This window comes from Falco rusticolus, chromosome 13, assembly GCF_015220075.1.
Source record: "Falco rusticolus isolate bFalRus1 chromosome 13, bFalRus1.pri, whole genome shotgun sequence".
Classification (NCBI taxonomy): Eukaryota; Metazoa; Chordata; class Aves; order Falconiformes; family Falconidae; genus Falco; species Falco rusticolus.
In genome coordinates this window covers 30,749,250-30,769,396 of record NC_051199.1, presented here as the reverse complement: position 1 = coordinate 30,769,396, position 20,147 = coordinate 30,749,250, and the positions used below count along the sequence as shown (strand labels likewise).

Genomic DNA, 20,147 nt, shown 5'->3' with positions numbered 1-20,147 from the left:
CCGGTCGGGGGGGGGATGTGGCGGCCCGGCGCTCGGCCGCGGCAGGGAGCGCCTGGTGCCGGCGGCGGGCGGGCTGAGGCAGGCGGGCGGCCCGGCCCGGGACCGGCGGGGCTGCCGCCGGTTCTCGTCTCCCCGGCAGGGACGGTGGTCAGCGGGCTCCTCACGGGGCTGCCCTTTTCTGGGTGGGTGGTTTTTTGTTTGTTTGGGTTTTTTTTGTTTGTTTTTTTTTTTTTTTCTCTCGGAGCCGCGCCGCTACCTCGGCGAGGAGCGGCGGCGGGGCGGCCCCGGTGCTCGCTCGTGGCGGCGGCGCCCGGGAGAGGGGTCGGCCCGCGCCGCCCCGCCGCCCACCCGCCGCCGCCTGCGGGCTGCCCGGGCAGCCGCCGCAGCCCTGCGCGGGGCTTTGTCTTTCCCCCAGCCGCTGGCCTGAGCCGTGGCAGCCGGCTGGGGCTGCCGGCCCCCGCGGGCCGCAGAGAGGCTGCCTCGGGGCCTGCGGTAACGCTGTCGCGGGGGGGGGGGGGGGGGGGGGGGTGGGGGGGGTGTGTGTGGCTCAGGAGCCTCTTCCCGCCCCTGCGAGCGGGCCAGAGCAAGAAAAGGCAGCCGGCAGCGGAATCCCCAGCCGTCGCCCCCGACTGCTGCTTTCTCCGCAAGCCTTTTAACTGCCGGGGAGGGCTGGGAGGCAGCGGCAGCTCAGGTGTCTGGCTGATCTTGTGTCGTGACAGTCAGCTCCGGGGCCGGAGCAGCCGAGGGGAAGAGGCCTTTTGGTTTGCTTCCCCGCGAAACCGGGGCCTTTTGTTTTCCCTTTGTCCCTAGGTTCGTCCGGAAGCGTCCGTCGACAAGTCAAGGGGAGCGGAACCGAAGGTCGCTCGAGATGTTACTTCGCCACGCGTGCCTCGTGCTTGCGAGTCGGACTGCTGACTACGGAGGGATCCCTTTTGTAGCCGCCGAGGGCCCGCGAGGCTCCGTGTGCCCGCCGCTTCCGAGTGCTGCGCTGCGGCTCGGGCAACGGCCGGGGAGGAATCGTCGGTCCCTCGTGGTAACGCAGCCGGGCCTGCTAGGCGCTTAGAGCAGCGCGTCCGGCCGGGCAGTATTGTTTTCCGAGGCTGTAAAGGAGCCCGAGGTATAAACCCGCTTGACGTTTCCGTACGGCGGTGCGCTTTGTCGGAGAGCTGGGCCCTACTGACGGAGCTGGCACAGGGTTCCCGCGGGACTCCGGCTTTGCCCGTCTCGTGGAAAGGCTCCAGAGCCTGCTTGGGAAGCCGCTTGACAAGGCACGGCTTTGCCGTGATTTTTACGCCGGAATTCCGACGGTAACGCCAATGCCACGTGTTAGCCTTTCTCCAGCAGCTCCTCAAAGCAGAGTGAGCCTTAAGAATCGGATTGCCTTTTAACGAAATTCGAAACAAAGCGGCGGGGTGAAGCGGCTGGAAGCGTCCTGCCAGTCTGCCGTGGGTATCGCTGCCGTGCGTGTTACCTGCCTGTCTGCCGATCGCTCCTGCCTCTTGTTGTGGCCCGGTAATTCCTCTGGGGAAGGCGTTGGGCTCTGACCGCAGCGCACCCCGACTCCCTCCTGACCCCGGCGAGACGTGATCGGTGTTTGCCTTCCTCCCCTTTCACAGGGCCTCGGCTGTTGCGTGCAGAGAAGCTGTCAGCCTTGTGAGAGAGCACGCCGCCGGCAAGCGCATCGTGGTGCTTCGGTACCGAGCTGAGGCCGCAGGCGTCCGTCTTTTGTTTGCGAAAAGGGATCGCGAGGAAAGGTGCTGGCCTCGGAGGGGGAGAGGTGGCGGGGGAACAGGTAGGAGGCAGCTCTTTCAACCGGTTTTAGGCTTAACTCCCGGGTGCCTGAGCACGGTTCTGGGCTTCGGGGGGTTGGCTTTCGGCTTTTCGCCTTCAGCGCGTCCTCCGTCACCGCTGTCGGCGCGCGCTGAGCTGCGGCTCAGGGGACTGCGGCGATACAGGCCGTGTGCGTGCCAGCCGTCCTCAAGGCTAGAGCTGTATTCTGCTTGTTACCCTGATGAAAGCGTTTCTTTTTTTCTAGGGGGCGTTCCCACAAGGCAGTGGTGTGGAGCCGAAGGGGACTGCGATGGAACGGTGACGGAGCCGTTTGGACCGAGTCTTGAAGATAGATCGCTCGGGTTTTTGTCCGAGGAAACTTCGTCTCGAGACGGTCCTATCGCTCGCTGGCAACGTGGTAGGAAACTGCTTTGTTGATCTTGACGGCGCAGTGTGTTGGGAGTATTAAGATTCCTCGAGAGATCAGAAGCGAGTAGGTTGTTTCTCTAAGGGAAAGGGGAATAGGCCTGTATCGTTAAAGGAAAGACTCAGAGTGGGTTTTGTTTCTCTTAAGTACAAAGCGCCCCATCTCAAGGGATTGCAAAGTCTGAAACGATGGTTCAAAAGCAGACTTGTGCTGTTTGCAAAGCGTCTGTTGCACTGCTCAAAGACAAAAGACGCTCACCCGAGAAAGTTTTTGGAAACCGATGTCCGATAGGCACGGGGAAAGAGCTGCAGAGGTTTACGTATCGTCTGTCGAATTCTGTTCTCTTTCGTGCCCTTCCATTTTACAATAAAAACTTTCGTGACCCCTTTTCCCGTTCAGGCACTGTTGCTAGTGTTTTTATAAGGGGGAAAAAAAAGCGTAAGCCTGGTCTCTCGAGTGATTTTTTTTTTTTTTTTTTTTCTTTTTTCTCTCGGAGCCGCGCCGCTACCTCGGCGAGGAGCGGCGGCGGGGCGGCCCCGGTGCTCGCTCGTGGCGGCGGCGCCCGGGAGAGGGGTCGGCCCGCGCCGCCCCGCCGCCCACCCGCCGCCGCCTGCGGGCTGCCCGGGCAGCCGCCGCAGCCCTGCGCGGGGCTTTGTCTTTCCCCCAGCCGCTGGCCTGAGCCGTGGCAGCCGGCTGGGGCTGCCGGCCCCCGCGGGCCGCAGAGAGGCTGCCTCGGGGCCTGCGGTAACGCTGTCGCGGGGGGGGGGGTGGGGGGGGGGGGGGGGGGTGTGTGTGGCTCAGGAGCCTCTTCCCGCCCCTGCGAGCGGGCCAGAGCAAGAAAAGGCAGCCGGCAGCGGAATCCCCAGCCGTCGCCCCCGACTGCTGCTTTCTCCGCAAGCCTTTTAACTGCCGGGGAGGGCTGGGAGGCAGCGGCAGCTCAGGTGTCTGGCTGATCTTGTGTCGTGACAGTCAGCTCCGGGGCCGGAGCAGCCGAGGGGAAGAGGCCTTTTGGTTTGCTTCCCCGCGAAACCGGGGCCTTTTGTTTTCCCTTTGTCCCTAGGTTCGTCCGGAAGCGTCCGTCGACAAGTCAAGGGGAGCGGAACCGAAGGTCGCTCGAGATGTTACTTCGCCACGCGTGCCTCGTGCTTGCGAGTCGGACTGCTGACTACGGAGGGATCCCTTTTGTAGCCGCCGAGGGCCCGCGAGGCTCCGTGTGCCCGCCGCTTCCGAGTGCTGCGCTGCGGCTCGGGCAACGGCCGGGGAGGAATTGTCGGTCCCTCGTGGTAACGCAGCCGGGCCTGCTAGGCGCTTAGAGCAGCGCGTCCGGCCGGGCAGTATTGTTTTCCGAGGCTGTAAAGGAGCCCGAGGTATAAACCCGCTTGACGTTTCCGTACGGCGGTGCGCTTTGTCGGAGAGCTGGGCCCTACTGACGGAGCTGGCACAGGGTTCCCGCGGGACTCCGGCTTTGCCCGTCTCGTGGAAAGGCTCCAGAGCCTGCTTGGGAAGCCGCTTGACAAGGCACGGCTTTGCCGTGATTTTTACGCCGGAATTCCGACGGTAACGCCAATGCCACGTGTTAGCCTTTCTCCAGCAGCTCCTCAAAGCAGAGTGAGCCTTAAGAATCGGATTGCCTTTTAACGAAATTCGAAACAAAGCGGCGGGGTGAAGCGGCTGGAAGCGTCCTGCCAGTCTGCCGTGGGTATCGCTGCCGTGCGTGTTACCTGCCTGTCTGCCGATCGCTCCTGCCTCTTGTTGTGGCCCGGTAATTCCTCTGGGGAAGGCGTTGGGCTCTGACCGCAGCGCACCCCGACTCCCTCCTGACCCCGGCGAGACGTGATGGGTGTTTGCCTTCCTCCCCTTTCACAGGGCCTCGGCTGTTGCGTGCAGAGAAGCTGTCAGCCTTGTGAGAGAGCACGCCGCCGGCAAGCGCATCGTGGTGCTTCGGTACCGAGCTGAGGCCGCAGGCGTCCGTCTTTTGTTTGCGAAAAGGGATCGCGAGGAAAGGTTGCTGGCCTCGGAGGGGGAGAGGTGGCGGGGGAACAGGTAGGAGGCAGCTCTTTCAACCGGTTTTAGGCTTAACTCCCGGGTGCCTGAGCACGGTTCTGGGCTTCGGGGGGTTGGCTTTCGGCTTTTCGCCTTCAGCGCGTCCTCCGTCACCGCTGTCGGCGCGCGCTGAGCTGCGGCTCAGGGGACTGCGGCGATACAGGCCGTGTGCGTGCCAGCCGTCCTCGAGGCTAGAGCTGTATTCTGCTTGTTACCCTGATGAAAGCGTTTCTTTTTTTCTAGGGGGCGTTCCCACAAGGCAGTGGTGTGGAGCCGAAGGGGACTGCGATGGAACGGTGACGGAGCCGTTTGGACCGAGTCTTGAAGATAGATCGCTCGGGTTTTTGTCCGAGGAAACTTCGTCTCGAGACGGTCCTATCGCTCGCTGGCAACGTGGTAGGAAACTGCTTTGTTGATCTTGACGGCGCAGTGTGTTGGGAGTATTAAGATTCCTCGAGAGATCAGAAGCGAGTAGGTTGTTTCTCTAAGGGAAAGGGGAATAGGCCTGTATCGTTAAAGGAAAGACTCAGAGTGGGTTTTGTTTCTCTCAAGTACAAAGCGCCCCATCTCAAGGGATTGCAAAGTCTGAAACGATGGTTCAAAAGCAGACTTGTGCTGTTTGCAAAGCGTCTGTTGCACTGCTCAAAGACAAAAGACGCTCACCCGAGAAAGTTTTTGGAAACCGATGTCCGATAGGCACGGGGAAAGAGCTGCAGAGGTTTACGTATCGTCTGTCGAATTCTGTTCTCTTTCGTGCCCTTCCATTTTACGATAAAAACTTTCGTGACCCCTTTTCCCGTTCAGGCACTGTTGCTAGTGTTTTTATAAGGGGGGAAAAAAAAGCGTAAGCCTGGTCTCTCGAGTGATTTTTTTTTTTTTTTTTTTTTTTTTTTTTTTTTTCTTTTTCGCTAGACTAGTGGAATCGAGAATGTTCGCTGCCAGAACTTCATCCACCGAGATGGGAAGCCAGGCAACTTCCTAACGGGCCGTGGGCAGAGTTCCCCTCTTGATGCCGTGCCTATATAATAAACTGTGCAGTCCGTTAGCTAGACGGGCTGCAGTACCCAATTTTTTTCGCCAGGCGGCAGCACCGCGCCCCCCCCCGGCGGAGTAAGGGCAGCGCATGCGCAGACGCGGCTTGACGCCGAAGGGGGCGTGGCTTGCGGGCACGTCGCGGGCCGATGACGCAATCCGGCTTCGGCGCATGCGCAGAAGGGGTTTCTGGCAAACTAAGGGCAGCGCATGCGCAGACGCGGCTTGACGCCGAAGGGGGCGGGGCTTCCGGCTTCGTCGCAGCCCGATGACGCAACACGCCTCGGCGCATGCGCAGAAGGGCTTTCTGGCAAACTAAGGGCAGCGCATGCGCAGACGCGGCTTGACGCCGAAGGGGCGGGGCTTCCGGCCTCGGGCGTACGGGCAGATGACGCAATCCCGCTTTGGCGCATGCGCAGAAGCCTTTCTGGCCGACCGAGGGCGGCGCATGCGCAGAAGCGGCTTTGACCCCCCCCCCCCCTAGGGGCGGGGCTTCCGGCCTCGTGCGTAGGGGCAGATGGCGCATCCGGCCCGGGAAAGGCGGGTTCACTCCCGGCCCGCGCGGCGCGCTGGAGCGGCCGTGGAGGTACGGAGCCTTCGCCGGGAGCCCGGAAGACTTTCGGGCCGGGACGTGCGGCGGCGCGCTCGGGCTGAAGGGCGGCCGGGGGCCGGCGGGCAGCGGCCCGGTCGGGGGGGGGATGTGGCGGCCCGGCGCTCGGCCGCGGCAGGGAGCGCCTGGTGCCGGCGGCGGGCGGGCTGAGGCAGGCGGGCGGCCCGGCCCGGGACCGGCGGGGCTGCCGCCGGTTCTCGTCTCCCCGGCAGGGACGGTGGTCAGCGGGCTCCTCACGGGGCTGCCCTTTTCTGGGTGGGTGGTTTTTTGTTTGTTTGTTTTTGGTTTTTTTTGTTTTGTTTTGTTTTTTTTTTTTTTTTCTCTCGGAGCCGCGCCGCTACCTCGGCGAGGAGCGGCGGCGGGGCGGCCCCGGTGCTCGCTCGTGGCGGCGGCGCCCGGGAGAGGGGTCGGCCCGCGCCGCCCCGCCGCCCACCCGCCGCCGCCTGCGGGCTGCCCGGGCAGCCGCCGCAGCCCTGCGCGGGGCTTTGTCTTTCCCCCAGCCGCTGGCCTGAGCCGTGGCAGCCGGCTGGGGCTGCCGGCCCCCGCGGGCCGCAGAGAGGCTGCCTCGGGGCCTGCGGTAACGCTGTCGCGGGGGGGGGGGTGGGGGGGTGGGGGGGGTGTGTGTGGCTCAGGAGCCTCTTCCCGCCCCTGCGAGCGGGCCAGAGCAAGAAAAGGCAGCCGGCAGCGGAATCCCCAGCCGTCGCCCCCGACTGCTGCTTTCTCCGCAAGCCTTTTAACTGCCGGGGAGGGCTGGGAGGCAGCGGCAGCTCAGGTGTCTGGCTGATCTTGTGTCGTGACAGTCAGCTCCGGGGCCGGAGCAGCCGAGGGGAAGAGGCCTTTTGGTTTGCTTCCCCGCGAAACCGGGGCCTTTTGTTTTCCCTTTGTCCCTAGGTTCGTCCGGAAGCGTCCGTCGACAAGTCAAGGGGAGCGGAACCGAAGGTCGCTCGAGATGTTACTTCGCCACGCGTGCCTCGTGCTTGCGAGTCGGACTGCTGACTACGGAGGGATCCCTTTTGTAGCCGCCGAGGGCCCGCGAGGCTCCGTGTGCCCGCCGCTTCCGAGTGCTGCGCTGCGGCTCGGGCAACGGCCGGGGAGGAATTGTCGGTCCCTCGTGGTAACGCAGCCGGGCCTGCTAGGCGCTTAGAGCCGCGCGTCCGGCCGGGCAGTATTGTTTTCCGAGGCTGTAAAGGAGCCCGAGGTATAAACCCGCTTGACGTTTCCGTACGGCGGTGCGCTTTGTCGGAGAGCTGGGCCCTACTGACGGAGCTGGCACAGGGTTCCCGCGGGACTCCGGCTTTGCCCGTCTCGTGGAAAGGCTCCAGAGCCTGCTTGGGAAGCCGCTTGACAAGGCACGGCTTTGCCGTGATTTTTACGCCGGAATTCCGACGGTAACGCCAATGCCACGTGTTAGCCTTTCTCCAGCAGCTCCTCAAAGCAGAGTGAGCCTTAAGAATCGGATTGCCTTTTAACGAAATTCGAAACAAAGCGGCGGGGTGAAGCGGCTGGAAGCGTCCTGCCAGTCTGCCGTGGGTATCGCTGCCGTGCGTGTTACCTGCCTGTCTGCCGATCGCTCCTGCCTCTTGTTGTGGCCCGGTAATTCCTCTGGGGAAGGCGTTGGGCTCTGACCGCAGCGCACCCCGACTCCCTCCTGACCCCGGCGAGACGTGATGGGTGTTTGCCTTCCTCCCCTTTCACAGGGCCTCGGCTGTTGCGTGCAGAGAAGCTGTCAGCCTTGTGAGAGAGCACGCCGCCGGCAAGCGCATCGTGGTGCTTCGGTACCGAGCTGAGGCCGCAGGCGTCCGTCTTTTGTTTGCGAAAAGGGATCGCGAGGAAAGGTGCTGGCCTCGGAGGGGGAGAGGTGGCGGGGGAACAGGTAGGAGGCAGCTCTTTCAACCGGTTTTAGGCTTAACTCCTGGGTGCCTGAGCACGGTTCTGGGCTTCGGGGGGGTTGGCTTTCGGCTTTTCGCCTTCAGCGCGTCCTCCGTCACCGCTGTCGGCGCGCGCTGAGCTGCGGCTCAGGGGACTGCGGCGATACAGGCCGTGTGCGTGCCAGCCGTCCTCGAGGCTAGAGCTGTATTCTGCTTGTTACCCTGATGAAAGCGTTTCTTTTTTTCTAGGGGGCGTTCCCACAAGGCAGTGGTGTGGAGCCGAAGGGGACTGCGACGGAACGGTGACGGAGCCGTTTGGACCGAGTCTTGAAGATAGATCGCTCGGGTTTTTGTCCGAGGAAACTTCGTCTCGAGACGGTCCTATCGCTCGCTGGCAACGTGGTAGGAAACTGCTTTGTTGATCTTGACGGCGCAGTGTGTTGGGAGTATTAAGATTCCTCGAGAGATCAGAAGCGAGTAGGTTGTTTCTCTAAGGGAAAGGGGAATAGGCCTGTATCGTTAAAGGAAAGACTCAGAGTGGGTTTTGTTTCTCTCAAGTACAAAGCGCCCCATCTCAAGGGATTGCAAAGTCTGAAACGATGGTTCAAAAGCAGACTTGTGCTGTTTGCAAAGCGTCTGTTGCACTGCTCAAAGACAAAAGACGCTCACCCGAGAAAGTTTTTGGAAACCGATGTCCGATAGGCACGGGGAAAGAGCTGCAGAGGTTTACGTATCGTCTGTCGAATTCTGTTCTCTTTCGTGCCCTTCCATTTTACAATAAAAACTTTCGTGACCCCTTTTCCCGTTCAGGCACTGTTGCTAGTGTTTTTATAAGGGGGAAAAAAAAGCGTAAGCCTGGTCTCTCGAGTGATTTTTTTTTTTTTTTTTTTTTCTTTTTTCTCTCGGAGCCGCGCCGCTACCTCGGCGAGGAGCGGCGGCGGGGCGGCCCCGGTGCTCGCTCGTGGCGGCGGCGCCCGGGAGAGGGGTCGGCCCGCGCCGCCCCGCCGCCCACCCGCCGCCGCCTGCGGGCTGCCCGGGCAGCCGCCGCAGCCCTGCGCGGGGCTTTGTCTTTCCCCCAGCCGCTGGCCTGAGCCGTGGCAGCCGGCTGGGGCTGCCGGCCCCCGCGGGCCGCAGAGAGGCTGCCTCGGGGCCTGCGGTAACGCTGTCGCGGGGGGGGGTGGGTGGGGGGGGTGTGTGTGGCTCAGGAGCCTCTTCCCGCCCCTGCGAGCGGGCCAGAGCAAGAAAAGGCAGCCGGCAGCGGAATCCCCAGCCGTCGCCCCCGACTGCTGCTTTCTCCGCAAGCCTTTTAACTGCCGGGGAGGGCTGGGAGGCAGCGGCAGCTCAGGTGTCTGGCTGATCTTGTGTCGTGACAGTCAGCTCCGGGGCCGGAGCAGCCGAGGGGAAGAGGCCTTTTGGTTTGCTTCCCCGCGAAACCGGGGCCTTTTGTTTTCCCTTTGTCCCTAGGTTCGTCCGGAAGCGTCCGTCGACAAGTCAAGGGGAGCGGAACCGAAGGTCGCTCGAGATGTTACTTCGCCACGCGTGCCTCGTGCTTGCGAGTCGGACTGCTGACTACGGAGGGATCCCTTTTGTAGCCGCCGAGGGCCCGCGAGGCTCCGTGTGCCCGCCGCTTCCGAGTGCTGCGCTGCGGCTCGGGCAACGGCCGGGGAGGAATTGTCGGTCCCTCGTGGTAACGCAGCCGGGCCTGCTAGGCGCTTAGAGCAGCGCGTCCGGCCGGGCAGTATTGTTTTCCGAGGCTGTAAAGGAGCCCGAGGTATAAACCCGCTTGACGTTTCCGTACGGCGGTGCGCTTTGTCGGAGAGCTGGGCCCTACTGACGGAGCTGGCACAGGGTTCCCGCGGGACTCCGGCTTTGCCCGTCTCGTGGAAAGGCTCCAGAGCCTGCTTGGGAAGCCGCTTGACAAGGCACGGCTTTGCCGTGATTTTTACGCCGGAATTCCGACGGTAACGCCAATGCCACGTGTTAGCCTTTCTCCAGCAGCTCCTCAAAGCAGAGTGAGCCTTAAGAATCGGATTGCCTTTTAACGAAATTCGAAACAAAGCGGCGGGGTGAAGCGGCTGGAAGCGTCCTGCCAGTCTGCCGTGGGTATCGCTGCCGTGCGTGTTACCTGCCTGTCTGCCGATCGCTCCTGCCTCTTGTGGTGGCCCGGTAATTCCTCTGGGGAAGGCGTTGGGCTCTGACCGCAGCGCACCCCGACTCCCTCCTGACCCCGGCGAGACGTGATGGGTGTTTGCCTTCCTCCCCTTTCACAGGGCCTCGGCTGTTGCGTGCAGAGAAGCTGTCAGCCTTGTGAGAGAGCACGCCGCCGGCAAGCGCATCGTGGTGCTTCGGTACCGAGCTGAGGCCGCAGGCGTCCGTCTTTTGTTTGCGAAAAGGGATCGCGAGGAAAGGTTGCTGGCCTCGGAGGGGGAGAGGTGGCGGGGGAACAGGTAGGAGGCAGCTCTTTCAACCGGTTTTAGGCTTAACTCCTGGGTGCCTGAGCACGGTTCTGGGCTTCGGGGGGTTGGCTTTCGGCTTTTCGCCTTCAGCGCGTCCTCCGTCACCGCTGTCGGCGCGCGCTGAGCTGCGGCTCAGGGGACTGCGGCGATACAGGCCGTGTGCGTGCCAGCCGTCCTCGAGGCTAGAGCTGTATTCTGCTTGTTACCCTGATGAAAGCGTTTCTTTTTTTCTAGGGGGCGTTCCCACAAGGCAGTGGTGTGGAGCCGAAGGGGACTGCGACGGAACGGTGACGGAGCCGTTTGGACCGAGTCTTGAAGATAGATCGCTCGGGTTTTTGTCCGAGGAAACTTCGTCTCGAGACGGTCCTATCGCTCGCTGGCAACGTGGTAGGAAACTGCTTTGTTGATCTTGACGGCGCAGTGTGTTGGGAGTATTAAGATTCCTCGAGAGATCAGAAGCGAGTAGGTTGTTTCTCTAAGGGAAAGGGGAATAGGCCTGTATCGTTAAAGGAAAGACTCAGAGTGGGTTTTGTTTCTCTCAAGTACAAAGCGCCCCATCTCAAGGGATTGCAAAGTCTGAAACGATGGTTCAAAAGCAGACTTGTGCTGTTTGCAAAGCGTCTGTTGCACTGCTCAAAGACAAAAGACGCTCACCCGAGAAAGTTTTTGGAAACCGATGTCCGATAGGCACGGGGAAAGAGCTGCAGAGGTTTACGTATCGTCTGTCGAATTCTGTTCTCTTTCGTGCCCTTCCATTTTACGATAAAAACTTTCGTGACCCCTTTTCCCGTTCAGGCACTGTTGCTAGTGTTTTTATAAGGGGGGAAAAAAAAGCGTAAGCCTGGTCTCTCGAGTGATTTTTTTTTTTTTTTTTTTTTTTTTTTTTTTTTCTTTTTCGCTAGACTAGTGGAATCGAGAATGTTCGCTGCCAGAACTTCATCCACCGAGATGGGACGCCAGGCAACTTCCTAACGGGCCGTGGGCAGAGTTCCCCTCTTGATGCCGTGCCTATATAATAAACTGTGCAGTCCGTTAGCTAGACGGGCTGCAGTACCCAATTTTTTTCGCCAGGCGGCAGCACCGCGCCCCCCCCCGGCGGAGTAAGGGCAGCGCATGCGCAGACGCGGCTTGACGCCGAAGGGGGCGTGGCTTGCGGGCACGTCGCGGGCCGATGACGCAATCCGGCTTCGGCGCATGCGCAGAAGGGGTTTCTGGCAAACTAAGGGCAGCGCATGCGCAGACGCGGCTTGACGCCGAAGGGGGCGGGGCTTCCGGCTTCGTCGCAGCCCGATGACGCAACACGCCTCGGCGCATGCGCAGAAGGGCTTTCTGGCAAACTAAGGGCAGCGCATGCGCAGACGCGGCTTGACGCCGAAGGGGCGGGGCTTCCGGCCTCGGGCGTACGGGCAGATGACGCAATCCCGCTTTGGCGCATGCGCAGAAGCCTTTCTGGCCGACCGAGGGCGGCGCATGCGCAGAAGCGGCTTTGACCCCCCCCCCCCCTAGGGGCGGGGCTTCCGGCCTCGTGCGTAGGGGCAGATGGCGCATCCGGCCCGGGAAAGGCGGGTTCACTCCCGGCCCGCGCGGCGCGCTGGAGCGGCCGTGGAGGTACGGAGCCTTCGCCGGGAGCCCGGAAGACTTTCGGGCCGGGACGTGCGGCGGCGCGCTCGGGCTGAAGGGCGGCCGGGGGCCGGCGGGCAGCGGCCCGGTCGGGGGGGGGATGTGGCGGCCCGGCGCTCGGCCGCGGCAGGGAGCGCCTGGTGCCGGCGGCGGGCGGGCTGAGGCAGGCGGGCGGCCCGGCCCGGGACCGGCGGGGCTGCCGCCGGTTCTCGTCTCCCCGGCAGGGACGGTGGTCAGCGGGCTCCTCACGGGGCTGCCCTTTTCTGGGTGGGTGGTTTTTTGTTTGTTTGGGTTTTTTTGTTTGGTTTTTTTTTTTTTTCTCTCGGAGCCGCGCCGCTACCTCGGCGAGGAGCGGCGGCGGGGCGGCCCCGGTGCTCGCTCGTGGCGGCGGCGCCCGGGAGAGGGGTCGGCCCGCGCCGCCCCGCCGCCCACCCGCCGCCGCCTGCGGGCTGCCCGGGCAGCCGCCGCAGCCCTGCGCGGGGCTTTGTCTTTCCCCCAGCCGCTGGCCTGAGCCGTGGCAGCCGGCTGGGGCTGCCGGCCCCCGCGGGCCGCAGAGAGGCTGCCTCGGGGCCTGCGGTAACGCTGTCGCGGGGGGGGGGGGGGGGGGGGTGTGTGTGTGGCTCAGGAGCCTCTTCCCGCCCCTGCGAGCGGGCCAGAGCAAGAAAAGGCAGCCGGCAGCGGAATCCCCAGCCGTCGCCCCCGACTGCTGCTTTCTCCGCAAGCCTTTTAACTGCCGGGGAGGGCTGGGAGGCAGCGGCAGCTCAGGTGTCTGGCTGATCTTGTGTCGTGACAGTCAGCTCCGGGGCCGGAGCAGCCGAGGGGAAGAGGCCTTTTGGTTTGCTTCCCCGCGAAACCGGGGCCTTTTGTTTTCCCTTTGTCCCTAGGTTCGTCCGGAAGCGTCCGTCGACAAGTCAAGGGGAGCGGAACCGAAGGTCGCTCGAGATGTTACTTCGCCACGCGTGCCTCGTGCTTGCGAGTCGGACTGCTGACTACGGAGGGATCCCTTTTGTAGCCGCCGAGGGCCCGCGAGGCTCCGTGTGCCCGCCGCTGCCGAGTGCTGCGCTGCGGCTCGGGCAACGGCCGGGGAGGAATTGTCGGTCCCTCGTGGTAACGCAGCCGGGCCTGCTAGGCGCTTAGAGCAGCGCGTCCGGCCGGGCAGTATTGTTTTCCGAGGCTGTAAAGGAGCCCGAGGTATAAACCCGCTTGACGTTTCCGTACGGCGGTGCGCTTTGTCGGAGAGCTGGGCCCTACTGACGGAGCTGGCACAGGGTTCCCGCGGGACTCCGGCTTTGCCCGTCTCGTGGAAAGGCTCCAGAGCCTGCTTGGGAAGCCGCTTGACAAGGCACGGCTTTGCCGTGATTTTTACGCCGGAATTCCGACGGTAACGCCAATGCCACGTGTTAGCCTTTCTCCAGCAGCTCCTCAAAGCAGAGTGAGCCTTAAGAATCGGATTGCCTTTTAACGAAATTCGAAACAAAGCGGCGGGGTGAAGCGGCTGGAAGCGTCCTGCCAGTCTGCCGTGGGTATCGCTGCCGTGCGTGTTACCTGCCTGTCTGCCGATCGCTCCTGCCTCTTGTTGTGGCCCGGTAATTCCTCTGGGGAAGGCGTTGGGCTCTGACTGCAGCGCACCCCGACTCCCTCCTGACCCCGGCGAGACGTGATCGGTGTTTGCCTTCCTCCCCTTTCACAGGGCCTCGGCTGTTGCGTGCAGAGAAGCTGTCAGCCTTGTGAGAGAGCACGCCGCCGGCAAGCGCATCGTGGTGCTTCGGTACCGAGCTGAGGCCGCAGGCGTCCGTCTTTTGTTTGCGAAAAGGGATCGCGAGGAAAGGTGCTGGCCTCGGAGGGGGAGAGGTGGCGGGGGAACAGGTAGGAGGCAGCTCTTTCAGCCGGTTTTAGGCTTAACTCCTGGGTGCCTGAGCACGGTTCTGGGCTTCGGGGGGTTGGCTTTTTGCTTTTTGCCTTAAGTGTGTCTACCTTTCAGGGTAACGCTTTCTTGGAAGTTGGAAACTGTCCTTCTTGAACACCAAACCAAACCCCGTACCTGGGAGGGTCGTTTAGTGTGCTGCACCGTGTGTTTTGTTCCCTGTCGGTCACTTGACCCTAGCTGTACATGCTCTCCCCGTTTGGCACGTTTTTACCCTGCTGGTCGAAAGATTGTGTCTTTTCACTTCCTCATCTTGCTACAGACCATAACAAATGTGTGTTGATAAACTGTTTTGCTTGATCACTGCTTTCAGATTTGAGCATCAATGCCACGGATGTAACAGGAGAGCAGCAGCAGTACATAGAGCACAAGCTGTTTAAACAACGCTTGGATAAACCTGCCAATCGTGTGACTCCAGAAGCAGAGAGACGCGGTAAGATGCTATTCTGCCATTCTTGGATGGATGCTCTCAGTCTTTCCATCACCATATGCCTGCTATGAGATTCGTGGGAACAAGGGACGGCTGAATTCACAGCGTTTTAAACACTGAACTGAACACAAAAAACTCCTGAAGAGTTTATAGGACACAAATCTATTAAACTGGCAGGTCAGACAAGCTCCTGTGTGTGTGTATATATATATATGTCATACTCTGTACTTTTGTGAGGCAAGTCTTTGCCTAGTCCCTCTGATATTGGGACAAGGACTCATTGATGCATTTCAGGAGCAAAACTGCTGAGTGGATAGGTTTTTCCTACTAGAAATCAAGCAGCTGTTCTGGCAAAACTTGACTTTGGTTACATCTTTAAATCCTAGGAGGCTGACAAATGGGATGGGCTGGTTAGAGGAAAGAGCCTCTCTCCAGGGAAGGTTCCACTGACTTGACCCTTAAGCCTAAACCTGCATCTTACTATGTTTGTTTTGTGTGTGTTAATGCATACCCATATAATAGATTTCTGTTGATTTATCAGTTACAAGTTGGAGTAAGTGGTCCTTGGCTACATAAACCTCTCCTCTGTATTTTTTTACATGTTATGGCTTACTGTTCTACTTCAATACAAACCGGGAACAATTCTGGTAGTGTTGCAGTCTAACGGTAATACTGTCCCAACTTTGTCTTTCTAAAACATGAGGTCCTTATTATCTGTTCTGGGAGATAGTGTAGTTCTCTGTATTGGCATGAACTAAATTTGCTGATTTGTTGTAACTCAGATTTAACTTTTCTGTTCTTAAAAGCTGAAAGGCTAAACTAAGCCAAGAGCTGAACAGTGGGTAGGTACAAGAGCTTCTCCTGTTGTCACAGAAGTGTGGTGATAGCGTTCTTACTGTTGCGTCACTTAGCAACCTTTCTGTATTCAAAGGCTGTGGCGTTACGAATGTAATGTCTGGGGTCAAACCCCGCTTTTCTGTATCTAAATCTCTGTTACCACATGTAGGCCTCCTGCCTTACTTGTGTGGACAGCCTGCACTGGGATTACTCAGTCTGAACTGGTTGCTCTCGCTCCTTATATTATAAATGGAGAGGAAGAGAAACTTGCAGGGAGCAAACAGTCTCATCCAGGAGAGGCATTTTGAAAGCGATCAAATTGCATTGCATGCAGCAAGCAATTTCTTCTGCTGTCTGGAAAAAGTACATGGCTAGTTTGATTTCCACCACACGTGTGGCAAGTTAGATTGGAAGTGTCCACCCATCTTTGTGAAACTCTATGATTATCAGTTTCTGTTGGTAACACTTGATGTTCAGTCAGTTATTTAAATGGCAACTATAGCAGTATTGACTGGTAAAGAAAAAATGCACGCAGACGTGGTTACCACTGGGCTTGCTTTAGTCACGACTCGGAGCTGGGCTACCACCCCAGTGAACGATTCAAAGGGGAGTGCTGTGGGTAGCAAGGGTCCAAGGGTGGGTGTCACTAGGGAAATTTATGGGGGCCATTGTTAGGCACTTGGACTTTTGCGCATCTCCATTCTCGTCAGGTCCGCAGTTAACATATGCGATAGGTTTGCACGGACATTCAAAAGTGTAATGTAGCATGTGAGCTTGATGCATTGAAATCTTCCAGGGGAGGGTGTGTATGATTGCTAGCGAGTGTCAGGGAGGACTGACACCTAATATCCATATCCTTTTCATATTCAAGGTTAAAATACTAATTACCTTTGTCTTTTGGGGGATTTTGGAGGGGTGGGGTTTGGGGTGTGTGTGTTTGTGGTAAGTTTAGAACTTTATTTTTGAACACAGCTTGTTTTCATACATAGGACCACTGTTGTTTATTGCATTAAGGGTTTTCTTACCCTGCCAGCTGACCCTCTCAGTTACTTTCTCCACTCTGTTTCTGTGATAACTTTTTGTATTTCCTACAGCAGCAGTTAGTTCCCTCCTAGTAGACTTAATTCCGCCTTCTTCCCATTTTTATGTCCACTAAAATACTCTGCATAGAACAGTTATTGTCAACATCGGTATGTGATGATGGCTTTCCACATGACTGCCTGTGAGGAAGAGGGGAAATTCATCTCTCTTTTAGGACAATATTTGCTGGTATTGTCACCCATGACAATGAGTTGCTTATTGTCTATCTTATTCAAAGATTTGAAAATCCAGCCGCTGGTATGACTGCTTTATTTATGTAGATTCAGGCCTTTTAATGAAAGATTACTGTCTCCTGCAGGTAGCTGGCAATTTCCACTTTGCACCAGCAAAAAGTTTCCAGCAGTCTCATGTACATGGTAAAGTATTTTCTTTTCCTGCTTATTGTGACCTTTAGCTTCCAAGTGTTTCAGACCATTTCCTTTGAACATCTTTGCATTGCTATCTGTGGTAACAGCAGCACTGCTTCAGGAGGGAGGACATTGGTGAAATTTTGTTAGAGATGTTTAGAACTATCAGGAATGAATAGAAAAGTGTTTTCTGAAGGTGCTGCCACATGGGTGGGGGAGAATGTGTCTGGGCAGTCTCTCAGCCTCACTTGTTCTACAAAACTTTGCTGCCCTGCTGTAAAACAACCTCAGGTATGGTGTTCAGTCCAGGACCTGAATATCAGTATCTCTGGAAGGGATGTTTTGGAGCAAAGCTCTTGAGAATTTCAAGGCAATTCAGAACCTTCACAGTAAAATTTCAGTTGTGAAGGGTGTAAAAGAAGAGACTCGAACTCTCATGGGTTACTGTAGGTTTGCAGTTTTAATTGGTCCAGCAGCGTTGGGTCACCTCCGCAGAGAGTGACAAGCTTACAAGATTTTCAGTTACTTATTTATAGTATCTACCTAAACATTACATAATCTCTTGATTCCACAATAAGTCTTCTATCAGTTCCTATCTTGACAGTTGGTTTCACAAATTGTTCCGTATCTTGATCACTTCACTATTCTGCTGCTTCTTTCACGGATGATTGCTTCAGGTTCCGTACATCCCAGTTCTGAGTAATCACAATAGACAATCTCCATCGTTTCAGCCTTCTAAAGGTCAGGGTCTCCTGTTCTAAAAAGCTCCTTTGAACTGTCAGGCATAATCTTAATAATATTAAACTTCTATTGCCTAGCATCTATCAGCTGACTGCACTTGCAGTCCTGGTTTGGGCTATACAGTGGACAAAGCTGAGGTGTACAGCCTACAGCAGCATTGATCTAGCATTTTTCCTCCAACAAAGGACCTCGACTTCCTCAAGTATATATAAATACACAGTGGCTGGAATGATAGTGGTAGTTTACAGAATCACAGAATGGTTTGTGTTGGAAGGGACCTTTAAAGGTGCCCTAGTCCAGCCCCCCTGCAGGAAGCAGGGACATCTTCAACTAGATCAGGTTGCTTACAGCCCTGTCCAACCTGACCTTGAATGTTCCCAGGCACGGAGCATCTGCCACCTCTCTGGGCACCCTCTCTTAGTGTTTCACCACCCTCATCATAAAAAATTTCTTCTATCTAGTCTGAATCTACCCTCTTTCAGTTTAAAACCACTAAGCCTTGTCCTATTGCTACAGGCCGCACTAAAATGTTTGTCCCCATCTTTCTTAAAAGCCCTCTTTAAGTACTGAAAGGCCACAATAAGGTCTCCCCAGAGCCTCTTCTCCGGGCTGAACAACCCCAGTTCTCTCAGCCTGTCTTAGGAGAGGTGCTCCAGCCCTCTGATCATTTTTGTGGCTCTCCTTGACCTGCTTTACCAAGGACTCAGGAGTCGGATGCGGTACTCCAGGTGGGTCTCACGAGAGCAGAGGTGCAGAATCACTTCCCTCGACCTGCTGGTCATGCTTCGTTGGATGCAGGCCAGGATATGGTCAGCTTTCTGGCCTGCGAGCACAGGTTGCTGGCTTGTGTCCATTTTTTGACCCACCGGTACCCCCAAGTCCCTCTCTTCAAGCCCCACCGCCGTACCCCCCCCAAGTCCCTCTCTTCAAGCCCGCTGTCGCTGCCTTCACCCCCCAGGGGGTGTTGGCGCAGGCGCAGTGGCGTTACTAGCAAGACTCGGGACAGCGCATGCGCATAAGTGGCCTGACGCCTCGGGTGCGGCTTCTAGATTGGGGTGTGCGTGACGCATTCGAGATTCGCGCAGGCGCAGTAGCGTTATTGGCACCGGAAGGGCAGCGCGTGCGCAGGACTGGCCTGGCGTCTGCGTGTGGGGCTCGAGCCGCGCAGGCGCAGAAGCGGCCCGGCGCCAAGGAGCGCTGCTTCGAGGGACCGCACGGGCAGAACAGTGGCGTTCACGAGCGAGGGGGAATTGAAATCGTGGAGGGGCGCAGCCGCTCTGCACCCCGCGGTCCCCAGGTGGGGGGCTTGTCGCCAGGGGCGGGGCCGTTGCAGCAGCGAGCACCCGCGGGCTGCGTTTGTCCCGGCGCTGCAGTTCCGTACTCCCGTGCCGAGCGCGCTCTGGCAGCGTGCTCGGGGGATGGCAGCGGCGGCTGCTTACCGGGAGGCAGCAGCGGGCGCCGCGGCACCACCCGGCAGGCAGCGCGGGATCGCGATGCTATTAACGGCGGCTGGCAGCGCCGACTGGGGAGGCGCCACCGCGCGTGCGCGTCGCCAGGGCTGCAGCACCGATTTTTGGCCGCCCGGTAACAGCAGCAGCGGTCCACCAACCGTGCGGGTGCAGTACCCACTTTTGGTCGCCAGGTGGCAGCAGCGCCCCACCAACCCTGTGCTGAGCACTGGGCGGGATCTCAGCCCAGTTTAGACACCGGACCCCGGGAATGCTCGCTGCGGCGCAGGGTTCCCTTCGCTCTGCCTTTTGCCCACTCGCAGCCCAGCCACTATCACCCGTTGCCTCTGTACCAAAAAGCACCCGCGTGGCTGGAGCGGTTAAATCCTTTGCATCTGATGGCTTTAACAGTCGGGTGGTTCTTTCTGTCCATGACCCTGCACCACCAGGAGGGAGAAGAGAAGCCGCAGCACGAGGAACCTGCGGCACAGGGGTTTATTTTCCTACGGATAAGCCCCAGCAATTGCCGTTATTAAAGGAAAAATTTACACAGACATGGGTACTTGCTTCTATCACAACTCAGAGCCGGGCCACCACCCCAGTGAGTGGCAGAGAACCATGCAGCTCAGCTTATCTACGCTTATCAAACCATTAGTCAATGTCTGAAGTTTTTAGGAGTTTCCTTTGGTCCTGTCAGTTCTGCGAATCCATCACCTGACTCTGTCCCAGGTGATTCATCTCTCTTCCAGCTCTGCCTCGGTTCCAGGCTCCTCCTCGGATCTTGATCTTCTTTCTGCCAGCTTTAACTCACATACTCCTTCAAGCACGCTTAGTCTTTGAACAAGCAGTTCCTATTCACATCTACTAATTTTTCTAGAAACACCTGTGTTTCTGAGAGCAGCTATGTACACAAATTGATCATCTGTTGTTCTCCCACGGACTAACTGGACTGGGTTTTAAACCAGCCTTGGATTAAGGCTACGCTAGGGACGAGGCCTGGTTCTGCCACTTAGCAGCTTCAGCACTTTAAATTTCTTAATTCAAAATACATTTTCTGTGACATACATGACAACTCAAGGGAACTGTTTATTGCGCATGAAAGCAAGCTGTAGCTTTTCATACAGCCTATATGTTCAGACGTATATCCAAAGAAACTCCATTAGTGTAACTTGCAAAGAGTTCTGTGACAGGAACTCCCCTTCCCTTTGGGGTACATTTTATACCCTGTGGGTAAATACAGGGTGACTTGAAAGCACTTCTCTCCTGAAGTCTTACTGTTCTACAGGCAGCACTGTTTTTGATACAGGATGGGCTCTCCACCACAATGAAAAATGACAAGATCCAGTCCTCAATAAAAATAAAATTTCAGAAGTGATTATGTTTGTGCATGTTTTCAGACCCATAGCTTTGCTGGGAAAATGAACACTTCTGAAAATTTAAGCTGAGATTTCAGATTTTTAAAGATTTTTTTACAGCCAGGTGAGATGCACTTG

General features: G+C 58.0%; 1 protein-coding gene and 1 long non-coding RNA gene across 4 annotated transcripts in view; one reads left to right on the top strand and one right to left on the bottom strand.

Annotated features, from left to right (window-relative positions):
- The first annotated feature begins 935 nt into the window (after positions 1-935).
- GYG1 (glycogenin 1) overlaps positions 936-20,147 on the top strand; it is a 46,682-nt gene continuing 27,470 nt past the window's right edge. The window contains exons 1-15 of one of the 3 annotated variants that reach the window (XR_005107311.1): positions 936-1,512; positions 1,617-1,792; positions 2,036-2,188; positions 3,258-3,959; positions 4,064-4,240; positions 4,484-4,636; positions 5,153-5,858; positions 6,774-7,475; positions 7,580-7,755; positions 8,000-8,152; positions 9,215-9,916; positions 10,021-10,197; positions 10,441-10,593; positions 12,711-13,412; positions 13,517-13,598. Coding sequence is in view for 1 of the 3 variants with exons in the window: in XM_037407367.1 (XP_037263264.1) it covers positions 11,746-11,768; positions 12,711-12,758; positions 13,517-13,692; positions 14,064-14,183 (367 nt within the window). In the remaining 2 variants the exon portion in view is untranslated. Of the gene's footprint in view, positions 1,513-1,616; positions 1,793-2,035; positions 2,189-3,257; positions 3,960-4,063; positions 4,241-4,483; positions 4,637-5,152; positions 5,859-6,773; positions 7,476-7,579; positions 7,756-7,999; positions 8,153-9,214; positions 9,917-10,020; positions 10,198-10,440; positions 10,594-11,215; positions 11,769-12,710; positions 13,413-13,516; positions 13,693-14,063; positions 14,184-20,147 lie in introns of those variants that run through there. The other 2 variants (XM_037407367.1, XM_037407369.1) reach the window with 2 other exon arrangements.
- LOC119156925 overlaps positions 16,907-20,147 on the bottom strand; it is a 28,420-nt gene continuing 25,179 nt past the window's right edge. The window contains exon 4 of the long non-coding RNA XR_005107316.1: positions 16,907-17,160. This is a non-coding gene — a long non-coding RNA (uncharacterized LOC119156925). The remainder of the gene's footprint in view (positions 17,161-20,147) is intronic.